Source organism: Lineus longissimus, chromosome 10 (genome assembly GCF_910592395.1).
Source record: "Lineus longissimus chromosome 10, tnLinLong1.2, whole genome shotgun sequence".
In the NCBI taxonomy this organism is placed as follows: Eukaryota; Metazoa; Nemertea; class Pilidiophora; order Heteronemertea; family Lineidae; genus Lineus; species Lineus longissimus.
This window is the reverse complement of record NC_088317.1, coordinates 16,195,269-16,208,944: the sequence shown is the minus strand read 5'-3', so window position 1 is coordinate 16,208,944 and position 13,676 is coordinate 16,195,269. Positions and strand designations below refer to the sequence as shown.

At 40.5% G+C, this 13,676-nt stretch overlaps 1 protein-coding gene across 3 annotated transcripts in view; it reads left to right on the top strand.

Moving 5' to 3' along the window:
• Window positions 1–12,428, top strand: part of LOC135494431 (UDP-glucose:glycoprotein glucosyltransferase 1-like) — a 34,589-nt gene extending 22,161 nt beyond the window's left edge. For 2 of the 3 annotated variants that reach the window (XM_064782381.1, XM_064782380.1), the window contains 11 exons: window positions 147–232; window positions 1,243–1,327; window positions 2,531–2,640; window positions 5,713–5,805; window positions 6,299–6,383; window positions 6,644–6,753; window positions 7,335–7,568; window positions 8,338–8,452; window positions 8,752–8,868; window positions 10,071–10,233; window positions 11,277–12,428. In XM_064782381.1, the coding sequence (XP_064638451.1) occupies window positions 147–232; window positions 1,243–1,327; window positions 2,531–2,640; window positions 5,713–5,805; window positions 6,299–6,383; window positions 6,644–6,753; window positions 7,335–7,568; window positions 8,338–8,452; window positions 8,752–8,868; window positions 10,071–10,233; window positions 11,277–11,347 (1,269 nt within the window). In that variant the 3' untranslated portion in view covers window positions 11,348–12,428. The remainder of the gene's footprint in view (window positions 1–146; window positions 233–1,242; window positions 1,328–2,530; window positions 2,641–5,712; window positions 5,806–6,298; window positions 6,384–6,643; window positions 6,754–7,334; window positions 7,569–8,337; window positions 8,453–8,751; window positions 8,869–10,070; window positions 10,234–11,276) is intronic. The other variant, XM_064782382.1, reaches the window with a different exon arrangement.
• Window positions 12,429–13,676: the final 1,248 nt, after the last annotated feature.

Here is a 13,676-nt window from a genome sequence, read left to right as displayed (position 1 = left end):
TGTCCTTAATAGAGAGGTTCTACTGTATACATAAAAGAAACATGATTTGTAAAAAAAAACAACTTTATTCTTTTTTGTGAATATGAGGTTGAATCTGGAGCAAGTTTACTCCATGGTCTAAAAAAGATGTTTACTATTCTCTTTAGGGTTATTTCCAACTGAAGGCCAACCCAGGTGCGTGGACCCTGCGACTACGAGAGGGAAGATCTAAGGAGATCTATGATATAACCAGGTAAGCACTGGTCGGTGAATACTTGGGACTGTCGACGTCCCAGGAAATCAGTTATCTCGACCCACCTATGCACAAATGGCATGGTAGGCCTGCCTGTGCATTGGACATTCTGCACAGGAACTGATGTGATGTGGTTTGTTTAGAAACTGCTGAAGACATCGGCTTTTTTCCATATGAGGTCACTCTGTGAGTGCCCAAGTGAAAAAATGTATGACTTCACCTCTGTGAAAGTGTCCCCAGCTTGTGTGGAAATGGCATGACCTTCTCTCTTTGCAAGTGTATCCAGCACTTGTGGAAATGGCATGACCTTCTCTGTTTGCAAGTGTCTCTAGCACTTGTGGAAATGGCATGACCTTCTCTGTTTGCAAGTGTATCCAGCACTTGTTGAAATGGGATGACCTTCTCTGTTTGCAAGTGTCTCTAGCACTTGTGGAAATGGCATGACCTTCTCTGTTTGCAAGTGTCTCTAGCACATGTGGAAATGGCATGACCTTCTCTGTTTGCAAGTGTCTCTAGCACATGTGGAAATGACTTGCCTTTATCTCTTTGCAAGTGTCTCAGGCTCCTGAGGAATTGCATGATTTAGTCTCTTGTGGAAATGGCATCCTTCTGGTTGAAGGGCCTTCTTAGCTGACCAGGACCTTGTAGCTCGAATGGTTCTGACCTTTAGCCCTGTTCACAGTGAAAGTTTACCTTTAATTAGTGTGTTCCCAGCTTTATGTCCTCCTGTTTATCCTCCTGGGCGAGCCCTTGCTCCTTAGTACTCCTTGTTTATTATCCTTGTTATTTTTAACCTATATATACACATTGTGACTTTTCTCTACAAGCTTCAAGTGACCAGTCAAAAGCCTTCTAAAATCTACACCTATTATTATTTATATTCACAAGACCAAATCAGTCATGGGTATTAACTCCAACACAAAAGGGTCTTTCACAAAAGAATGTAGTTTGGCCTTTTACAAAAGATTGTGAGTTTAACACACAGTGTTTCTATTTATTTCCTATTCCAGCCACGAGTACACAGACTCACCCTCAGATTCGACAGACGTCATTGCCATGATTGACAGCTTCAAGAGCAAAATTATCAAAGTTAAGGTATGTCTGGGGATCCTCATAGCCTAGTGGTTTACACTGCTGGCCACCACGCAATAGGGCCCGGGTTTGACCCCAGGGAGAACCCAGGATTGAGGAGCCTCATAGCCTAGTGGTTTACACTGCTGGCCACCACGCAATAGGGCCCGGGTTTGACCCCAGGGAGAACCCAGGATTGAGGAGCCTCATAGCCTAGTGGTTTACACTGCTGGCCACCACGCAATTGGGCCTGGGTTTGACCCCAGGGAGAACCCAGGATTGAGGAGCCTCATAGCCTAGTGGTTTACACTGCTGGCCACCACGCAATTGGGCCCGGTTTGACCCCAGGGAGAACCCAGGATTGGGGAGCCTCATAGCCTAGTGGTTTACACTGCTGGCCACCACGCAATAGGGCCCGGGTTTGACCCCAGGGAGAACCCAGGATTGAGGAGCCTCATAGCCTAGTGGTTTACACTGCTGGCCACCACGCAATAGGGCCCGGGTTCGATCCCGGGGAGAACCCATGATCGTATGTCTGGATGAACCGGCGAGGCTTTCAAGGAACTAAAATTCCTGGCTCTTCACAGTCCTTCGAATGAGACTCAAAACCGAGGTTCCTTGCACCTGGTGTCTATGCCAGGGCAAGCTAAGACCCCACCAAGTGAGAAACATGAGTAGCTTGCGTGGACTCTATCTCTCTCGCCAAAGTCGGACCACTAGGCCAATAAACCCAATTGGCGCCTAACCGTAGTGGCACGCAGGATACGCTCATCCCGCCTTGGAGGAGGATTACTCCTAGGAGAATGACCCCTCAAAGTGCAGAGCGAACGCTGAAGAAAATGAAGAAGAAGAAGAAGAAGGTATCTCTTATGGCAAACTCTGGTTGGACAATGGTAGTATTGAGGAAAACAACAGTTCCAAGCTTTCAACCTGAGAAAGCCTACAAACAGAATCACAAGGGATGAACTCGGTGGAGTCCGCTAGGCAGACGGCGTCCAGGGAGGCAAAGGACCACATGGCGACGTTCAACAAAACATGAAACCAGGATGATAGAGATGAACTTGCCCCAAGTTGGAGAACTGCCCAGGACGGGAGGAAGTTGAAAAATCTTGTTGGCGAGCTTTGCTCCACTTGGAGTAACAGGGTTTAAGTCAAGTAAATCAAGCTGTACGTGTTTGTAAACAAAGTGACCTGAACTTCGGACAAATTTTGACTTCGTCTTTTCAGGTCACCAAAAAGCCCGAACATATCCGCGAAGATTTGTTGCAGACAGAGGACAAAAATGGCGGCATCTGGGACAGCATATCGAGGTGGGTCCCCGGTGACTCGTGGTGGAGGTATCTATCATAGTCTACTTTGTCTTCGGCTGTACATCAATATACACAACACGCTGTCCGTTTAATTTCCTTGTGAAAAACTTTCCTTTTGTTCCTTGTTAAAAGTGACCCTGCCATAAAATCCTACACGAAAGTGTTGCTTAAGTCCCTCCTGAAAACTGCCCCTTTGAGTTCCAAATAAACTATTTGTAGTTCCTTTGTAAACGTATCTCTTTTAACCCACTCCCCTTGAAAAGTTGTCTTATTTTTGAGGTCATTATACAAGGTCTCCTGTACAGACCCTTCTGTTGTTCTTATAAAAGCTTAATGATACTTGATACCCTGTCGTCAATTTTACTGAGAATGGCAAAATTCATTGTATAAATCAACTTTTCCGAAATATGAATACATGACGCTTAATACAATAAGGTTGAGTTGGTACATTTATAGCCTCTGTGTGCATTCTTGTATACATGTACTGTTGTACTGTTTTCAACACTGTCTTGGCTATAATTGTACCCCTTTACCTTACATTCTGTCAACTGCATGGGTACAATGTTTTATTAATTTTCACCTCATTTTCTCTCTCTCCTATAGTCATTTGCAAATTTTTTTTCCAATTCCAACTACAAAAATACCTCTTTTTCTGTTTATACCATTTTGTTTGTTATTCTAAGACATATCTTTTTTTTGCAACATCGGTCCTGGCTCATGTTCAACAAAGGTTTGACAGTCTTCGAGGTGTCCTCCAAATGTTTCTTGCATATTTCAACCTGAGGTACCGATATTATTCTACCCACTTGCACCACAAATTTTAATTTCATTGGATTTCTCTGCGTAAAATAGCATAAGTTTCTTTTAGTTTGTTTTCTTTACAAGCGTGGTATTAGTGTTATACAAATTCGCATCGCAATTTTGAATTTCTTTTTGCTATTTAGACATGCTTGAACAAAAACATAGCATTTTTTTACACATCATACAAATATTTTCTTTTGTTTACAATGAGTGATAATTGTGGTGTTCTGGTTGTGGGTTTGGCTAACGGAAGTGGTAATCAATTTCTTATGGCGGAATCTTTTAACCTTGAGGAAATGCCCTTCTCACATACATCACATACGAACTGGGACCTCGTTTGACGACAGGGCTTTCTCTGCCTGCGCTCCATCTCTTTGGAATCAACTCCCATCTCATATTCAGGATGCTTCAGATGTCCTTAAATTCAAATGTCATTTAAAGACCTGGCTGTACGCGAGGCACTTTGAGGGGGCAGGGCCTTGAGCACGATTTATTCGGTGGAAAGGCGCCCCACACAAATTTTATAATGTAATGTATTGTAATCAGGTTCTTGCAAACATCTTTACCCCACACCCAGGCAAATTCAGGCATTTCTCAAAAGTGGTCCTCATCGACATTAGGCCAATTTAAAAAAAATTCAGTTGAACAGATCTAACAGTTTATACTCATTGATGTGTAAAATATATGCGTTGGAATTCTTTTAATTTTTGAATCTTGCCAGTTCCAACCTAGAAGACAGATTAGTCCATTGCCTCCAGTTTGAATGATTCACTCTAAAAGAAATTTTATTTTCTGCCATATCTCTCTCCGTCCATAAATTCCTTCCTTTACGCTTCTTTTGCTTGCTGGTTAGGTTTGTTTTCAAGGTATTGAGTGTAAAACATTCGGGAACGTCTTTTGGTGTCTAAATCATGTCATGCATTAATCTGGGCATCAGATTGTTCTCAGTGAATATATATCCTTCAATGTCGGCATGATATTAATAGATTTAGAATAGAAAATATAGTCCCTCCATGGTTATAGAAATAATGCTGAGAAATTCCATTTGTTAGATTTGAAGTGCAACCTCAAAAGATTTATTAAATATTCCAGTAGTCGACATTATTTAAGTCCATTTCACCTAGTTGGCTGGAACTCCTTGTGGATTGCCTTAAAAATTTCATCTCAGTGCACCAAGGAGTAAAATCAGCTTGGCATGGAATGCACTCCATGTGTATTTTGATGTACATTGATGTAAAGTAAAGACAAAATAGAGTAGTTACCTCGATCAATGTTTTCCTTTGTAATGTACGTCTGCCTCCAATGAATCTAATGGGGAAATGGCATCTTGCATCATCTGGTAGTGTTTAAAGTATTTGAGAATTTGTCACTGCAGACGATGATGCCTTAGTCTAAAAAAGCTAGCGCAACATCATGGCAGACGTTTTGTTGTTGCGGTAACGTCTGCTCAGGTGTTGCACGTGTGGGTTCCTCAAAAATGGTCTCCAGCCAGCCAGTGCTGTTATGACATATTGAAGCTTCTTTTGTCAAATGAGCAGATGTTGTCAAATTGACAATTTGTCAATTTGACGTCTTGTTTGAATGATAACAGTCGTATATTAACGGCTATTGTCAGATTCCACGTAATGACTAGAATGATGTCAGATTGACATCAACATCATGGCAGACATCAACATCATGGCAGACGTTTTGTTGTTGCGGTAACGTCTGCTCAGGTGTTGCACGTGTGGATTCCTCAAAATTGATCTCCAGCCAGCCAGTGCTGTTATGATGTATTGAAGCTTCTTTTGTCAAATGAGCTGATGTTGTCAAATTGACAATTTGTCAATTTGTCAATTTGACGTCTTGTTTGAATGATGTCAGTCGTATATTAGCGGCTATTGTCAGTTTCCAAGAATGATGTCAGATTGACATCAACAAACATTTGCTGTGTTGAACCAAGATCGATAGAGACAAAAGGAGTTCACAGCCCTGTCTGATTTGCGGTGCATTTTGCGTTTTTTCCTTTGTTCTTCTCTGCCGCACTGCCTGTGGAGAATGGGACTAAAACGCATGACGTACCGCAATCTGGACAAATGTGTGTGTGGGGGGGGGGGGGGGGGGCCTTGAGAATGTACATGTAGAAGCATAACTACAGCATCTATTTAGCATTAGATTCAAATTTTGACAATTTTGGACTTTTACAAAATATCAGTAATAATCTTTGTTAATTCTTATTAGTACTTAATGATGGAGTTAGCAAGGTCCCTCCTTGGAATTCCATCTCATATCTTTGCCATCCCCCACGTTCTATTTCAGTAAGTTTACTGGCGGCGCCAAAGATGAGGACAAGGACAATACACTGAACATCTTCTCTGTTGCATCCGGACATCTTTATGAGCGATTCTTAAGGTGAGTTATGGGCTATTCATCTCCTAAAAATTCAGCCATGTGACAAGTAAGGTAAGGTCATACAGTTATAGCCCCTGTACAATTATATAACCCACATCTGCAGTAATGTGTATTGCCAGCTGCAATACATGTGTGATAACTGTACATTGGCTATCATTGTACCACTTTACCTTATTGGCAGTAGAAAGTGCTAATCAGAAGTTTTCAGTAAACAGTAATCAGTTTAATCTGTGATGTCATGTCAGTTCCTAGTTTGGGGTCGTTTCACTCTCTGAGAGACGTTGCCATTAGCCTTCAATGGAGTCACTGCAGTCTGCTGATTCAGACTCTCAACTAGCGGTCAAGAGGTCCCCATTTCTATTTCCACTGTTGACTCTAGGCTGATCCCTATGTCTAACATGCCTTACTGGCTTAGAACATCCTGGAGATTTGTAAACTGAACTGGCAATTCTCAGTTCCACTACTTCGAAGGTCTTTGTGAATTCCTTTTCAGAATAATGATGCTGAGTGTCATGAAGAACACGAAATCCAAAGTCAAGTTTTGGTTCCTGAAAAACTACCTGTCACCCTCATTTAAAGTAAGTATTTGTTCTCTATAATTTGGTAGCCATTTGGAATATCACATTTTCTGGAACTTTCGTTTCATATTCATTAAAGAGGTCAGACTTAGTATGATAATCAAATCTACATACTACACCTTCCCAAAACCTGCTTGTTTGAGCAATTTATTGAGTTTTCTGACTTCTCTTGTAGAAGTTTTAACTTCTACAAGAGAAGTCAGAGAATTTAAAAATGATGAATTCTGTATTTTCATGAACATTTTCTCTTTTCACTTTAGGAAACGATTCACCTTCTGCAAGAGAAGTACGACTTTGAGTATGAGCTAGTCCAGTACAAGTGGCCTCGATGGCTACATCAACAAACGGAAAAACAGAGAATCATCTGGGGGTAAAGTTGATTTTTGTGCCGTTATTCTTCATTGGCTGATGGTAACCCTCATAGCTATCTGGTCAAACTAGTTAGGCATTGTTAAAAACTAGTTCTAGGAATAGGCCTATGTGCAGATGAAAGGAGTTAAATGTACTCTGTCTCTGCTCAAGGTCAATACGCTATTTGCCCCGTGGGCATGTCACAATGGGTGTGTCCCAGTGGGCATTTCACAATGGGTATGTCCCAGTGGGTGAGTTTGAATGGGTATGTCCCAATGGGCATCTCACAATGGGTATGTCCCAGTGTGTGTATGTCCCAGTGGGCATCTCACAATGGGTATGTCCCAGTGTGTATGTTTGAATGGGTATGTCCCAATGGGCGTGTCACAAAGTGGGCATCTCACAATGGGTATGTCCCAGTGTGAAGGTTTTAATGGGTATGTCCCAGTGTGCATTTCACAATGGGTATGTCCCTTGGGCATGTCCAATTGTCAAGTTTTAACCACACATGAACAGTGAACCTTGTGAATAGGGAGGCCATGATGGATTGTTAAAAAAAATGTCCTAAAATGTTTGACAACTCTGTTTTGCCCATTTCAGGTACAAAATCTTATTCTTTGACGTCCTATTCCCTCTGAATGTCAAAAAGATCATCTTCGTCGATGCTGATCAGATTGTGCGCACCGACCTTCAGGAGTTATACGACCTTGACTTGGAGGGCGCACCATATGGCTACACCCCGTTCTGCGACAGTAGGACAGAGATGGATGGCTTCAGATTCTGGAAGTCTGGATATTGGGCGAGTCATTTGGGACATAGAAAGTATCACATTAGGTGAGGATGAGTCCTTTATTCTTCGATTGTTCAGGTACAGCCACTTCAGTGATTTTCCACCAAGCGCCCTCCGATTGTCATCGAGCCATGTCATTAGTTGTCCATCACTTTCACCTGTGTATAGTATTGCCACAGTCATTACAACTACAGTGGAACCTCTCTTAGTGAACACCTCTCTAATAAGGACACCCTCTCTAATAAGGATACTAGTTTTGGATGCAGATCAGTTCTTTCCATTCAATTTAAAGTGATACTATGATGTCATTTACAACTTTGCGGAAATATGTCCGTTTTTAATTGTTGATCACAAATGTAAAGCTCAAATTTTCCATTTTTGATTAGATTTACATGTATTATAAAATCGCTGAATGTAAACCACCACGACCGCGAAAATGTTCATGTTGTGACGTCATCAATGAAAACGGCATCGAAGCGAGCCGTCCGGGCGGAATTAAACCATCAATTTCTAGAAAATGTGCATTTCGATTCGAAAACCTTACCGATTAATGAGAAAGTGAGGTAGTCATTTGTCAAAAACAGCTAAAACATTATATGGTGAAATTTGACACGAGTTACCCTTTAACCTCTTCAATCAGGACACCTCTCAATCAATGACAGTACTCTGCGTGTGAAAACACAACCTTTGGACCATTTTAAACCAAACTGATGAAGCAATTTGATCTACCTGTTTTAATATTGTTTGTGGTTCGATACACAAATATATCTTTTGTATTTCTGTTTATCATTGGTTAGCAATTTTTCTTTTCAGTGCATTATATGTGGTCGATCTCGTCAAGTTTAGAAAAATAGCGGCCGGTGACCGGTTACGAGGACAATATCAGGGTCTCAGTCAGGATCCTAACAGTTTATCTAATCTGGATCAGGTAAGTACTCAATTTTGATGATATTCAGATATTTGTTCAGAAATTTCTGTTAATCGCAAAGATAAGAAGGCATGATAATAATTTGACAGTTTACAGTTCTCTGAAGTCAAAACTTGGTTAGCAGTTATCAACTGGATCAGGTGAGTACTCCATTTTGATGAAATTCAGATATTTTTTCAGAAATTTCTGTGAATCGCAAAGATAATAAGAAGGCATGATAATAATTTGGTGGTTTACAGTTCTCTGAAGTCAAAACTTGATGAATCAAACTGACAGAGTTGTATCTTTTTCAATTTCAGGATCTACCGAATAACATGATACATCAAGTAGCGATAAAGTCATTGCCTCAAGAGTGGCTCTGGTGCGAGACATGGTGCAGCGATGCATCGAAAGCGTCTGCTAAAACTATAGATCTGGTAGGTAGCACAAACTTTGGAACAGTCTCCCGGCTCAAATACGTATTTTAAAAAAGAACACTTTTAAACCTTCAATAAATGTTTTATATGTCAAAAGGTTGGATCGTCTGGATGTTGATGACATGTGCACTTGCAATGTCGGCCTACCTAGTTGGTGCGCATGCCACCTGCATCCCGACGATCCCTGCTTTTCTCCAGGTGCCATATAACAGGTCTCGACCTACATGGTTACCTGTGTAGCCGCTTCGGATTTGTTTTGGTCTGCATCGATCTTTCAGTGAGCGATTTCAAGATTAATTCACGCTTAAAACATCCACGCAGCACCCCAGATATTTCGTTATTGATCTCAAATTTCGTAATAAATAAGCTTTTGCGTGTATGGAATCGCTGGAAGCTAGTAAATCTGCAGTTAGTGATAAGACCCCCGAAAACTGGCTCCTACATGATACATGTACATTTGTAGTACATGTACATGTACATCAAGTTGTGTATTGATTGTAAATGTCTTGTTATGTTAATTTTAATATTGTAAATGTATTTTACACGAATAAATTAAAATTTAAAAAAATTACAACCGGTGTCGGTCTGCTGTCCAAGTTAGGCAGTTACATGTGCGTATAGAGTGGTATGGCTGTTGTTTAGTGACAGTTTCAAGCATCTGCGGAATTCTTGTACTGTGGGACCTTTCAATTGAGCTTCAAGACACCCTTGGGACTGCACATGCTTTCCTTATCCCGTTCGCTACTGCAGGGTTTCAGCAGTGTATAGTACCCCTGGCTCGCACCTCATATAGACCAGATGGCCTGGATCTCAACTTGTCTTAGAAAAGTTTCATTGCAAAATAGCGGGAATTATCCTATCTAGGTACGAGGTCTTCATTGAAGCAAGTGCAGTCCTGCCCTCGTGTGTTTTCAGGTGTAACCAACCAAAAACATATAGGGACTGTGGTGAACAATAGAACTTGGGGAAAATTTAGCAGAACCGGTACGGATTACTGCCGGCCCATAGTACGCATTGTACGGCCCTGGTAAATACCGAGTACAGTAGTGAAAGGGTTAATGGGGGACATTTGGTCGCTGTGGATTAGGTGTTGTATAGTAAAATCTATTGAAAATATTCTAGGCAGTTCACATTTCACTTGTGACTGAGGAAAACAAGTCCTAAACTGCTAAATTCCAATTTCTCGTCTAATTTATTTCCAGTGTAATAATCCGCAAACTAAGGAGCCGAAGCTACAGGCCGCCATGAGAATCGTACCCGAGTGGAAAGATTACGACCAAGAAATTAAAGACATCCTTGAAAAATATGGCACCAGTGGCGATGCAAATACTAGTCAAACTAGTCAAAGTAGCAAAACTTCGACAGGTGAGTATCAGGCAACTTAAAGTGATACTATGATGTGATTTACAACTTTGCGGAAATACGTCCGTTTTTAACTGTTGATCACAAATGTAAAGCTCAAATTTTCCATTTTTGATTAGATTTATTATAAAATCGCTGAAGGTAAACCACCGCGACCGCGAAAATGTTCATGTTGTGACGTCATCAATGAAAACGGCATCGGAGCGAGCCGTCCGGGCGGGATTAAACCATCAATTTCTAGAAAATGTGCATTTCGATTCGAAAACCTTACCGATTTATGAGAAAGTGACGTAGTCATTTGTCAAAAACAGCTAAAACATTATATGGTGAAATTTGACACGAGTTACCCTTTAAGAGATCTTTCCCGCTTTAAGGTCTCCTTAGAAATCTACTTAGCGTAAACCTCTTTATTTTAGTGAGAGGGGCTCAACCCCATGACCGTTAGATCTAGGGTCTGCAACCTTACCAGGTTGTCTAATCTTACTAGACAACAACAAATTTTGTATACATCTACAAAATGCATTGGATCTATTGGTAGACATTTTCGGCTCTGTACGGTTTATTTCCCAACCAATCTTGGTGACATCTTTAGTATTAGTATTTAGTGCTCCAGAGCCCCAAGTGATGTGGACAGAACATTTACAGCAGACTATAGTCTCTTACAGTGCTTAGAACAATTCAGGCAACATGGTTGTTTCATAGAGTCCAAATCATTTGAGGTTATTAATAAATGCACTGACATTTTGATGTCTTGTGACATGTTTGAAAGCTCTCAGTTAAGTTCAATATTCTAAACGTTTGCATGTTCGAACTGGCTATTCGAACCGCCATGGTGCATGGGGCCATTGTTTCCGGTCTTATTCGCACCGTCAGAAACAACTAATGAGAGCGCTTCTTACAAATGACCCGGATCACCTGCCCTTTCAAAATCGCTTTGTCTCCTGTACAAGCTGCTTCTCTTCAAGTGTGTGTCATGGTACGAATAGCCACGGCCTTACATGTTTCTATGGTAATACAATGTACTTTGACCTATCATCTCTTTACAGATTCCGAACACGTTAAACCAAGTATACAAAATATAAAAGTTAGCCACGGAGAGAAGAAGGATGAATTATAACAGAGCTGAGGAACTAGGGAGAATAGATGTAGAAATGATATTGCATTTAACAACGTTAACCTGATGAGGATTGCAAGGGATAGCAGGGTATCTGAAATCATATGCAGATCGCCATTTAAAGGCCCAGTACTATCTGCATCATTCTATTTCACCTATTGAGTAAAGGGGAGACAATACCTAAAGAGATTGAAAAAGGGGCAATTTTCAACATAATTTCAGCACTTGTAGAAGTAGGTATGTTTACATCAGATAATGCTCAATCACTTACTGTCAGTAATATACACAATTCAATTTGTAAGATCTGTTAGAATGTGCAGAATAGAAATGGTAGGTGTTCTCTTGTCATATTGAGGTGGTTGGAGTTGCTATTGCCACAGAAAGGGAAGAACTAAATAGGAGGGGTGGGGGGCATACCTTATGTGTACTTAGGTGTAGCCAGAGAAATACTGCAGTATGTGTACTGTAGTACATGTGGGTATCAAGTAGTATATTGCGTCTTTGTTAATTATTGTACCAATACAGGATAAATTTGCTAGCATCTACTGAAAGAAGCAGAGCGATATAGCACCGTAATTTTTTTGCTCCCCTGTGAGCAATTCCGGGGAATGATACAGGGAGAGATACTTGCCCAGATACTTCCCTGAGCGCTTGGGGAAGGATTTAGATTTCAACTGTTTGAAAGACATCATTGACGTCTCGCTCTCTCCTATGACGTCGCTAGCATCGCTATAAGATACACGGATCACATCATGGCTTATTTGTACCCTTCCCCTTGGTCTGTATCCTCTCCTTGCAAGGCCTACAGACACTCGAGGAAGGATACCAGAAAAGCCACGATATATAATCTCAAAGTCTCTTTGATATATACCATGTGGGTATCAGATCTTTGATATATCATGCGGGTATCAGATCTTTGATATATCATGTGGGTATCAGATCTTTGATATATCATGTGGGTATCAGATCTTTGATATATCATGTGGGTATCAGATCTTTGATATATATGTGGGTGTCAGATCTTTGATATATCATGTGGGTATCAGATCTTTGATATATCATGTGGGTATCAGATCTTTGATATATCATGCGGTATCAGATCTTTGATATATATGTGGGTGTCAGATCTTTGATATATCATGTGGGTATCAGATCTTTGATATGTCATGTGGGTGTCTGATCTTTGATATATCATGCGGGTATCAGATCTTTGATATGTCATGCGGGTTTCAGATCTTTGATATATCATATGGGTATCAGATCTTTGATATATCATGTGGGTATCAGATCTTTGATATATCATGTGGGTATCAGATCTTTGATATATCATATGGGTATCAGATCTTTGATATATCATGTGGGTATCAGATCTTTGATATATCATGTGGGTATCAGATCTTTGATATATCATGTGGGTATCAGATCTTTGATATATCATGTGGGTTTCAGATCTTTAATATATCATGTGGGTATCTGATCTTTGATAGGTCATGTGGGTATCAGATCTTTGATAGATCATGTGGGTATCAGATCTTTGATATATCATGTGGGTATCAGATCTTTGATATATCATGTGGGTATCAGATCTTTAATATATCATTTGGGTATCAGATCTTTGATATATCATGTGGGTGTCAGATCTTTGATATATCATGTGGGTATCAGATCTTTGATATATCATGTGGGTGTCAGATCTTTGATATATCATGTGGGTATCAGATCTTTGATATATCATGTGGGTATCAGATCTTTGATATATCATGCGGGTATCAGATCTTTGATATATCATGTGGGTATCAGATCTTTGAGATATCATGTGGGTGTCAGATCTTTGATATATCATGTGGGTGTCAGATTCCTTGTTTACAGTGATGTAGAGTTAATTTATTGCAAGCAAAATGGCCGGTGGTGTGTGGTTTACAAATGCAAACATATGAATGATTCGCTACAATTTCTGTCATTGATCACATCCAGAATGATTTGTAATAGTACCTCTGTTCTGTAGACTTGGAAATATTTCTTATTTAATAATTTGTTTGGTGTTTCGATGACAACCGCCATCAGTAAGGCGGTGTTATCTCAGTAATCTGTAACATGTTTTCTAGCGGCGGTGCTGAAGTAGAGAATTTCTACCCTCTTCAAACTTCAAATGTGACTCGCTCTACCAAAACTAGGCGCTTGTCGCATCTGAACTTGACAGGTTGATACGGACTTGTTGTTCATTTCCCTATTGTAGACCTTTTGTGAAATCTATTACAAACTGATTTGGTCACATTTCACAAAAGGTCTACAATAGGGAAATGAACAACAAGTCCGTATCAACCTGGCAAGT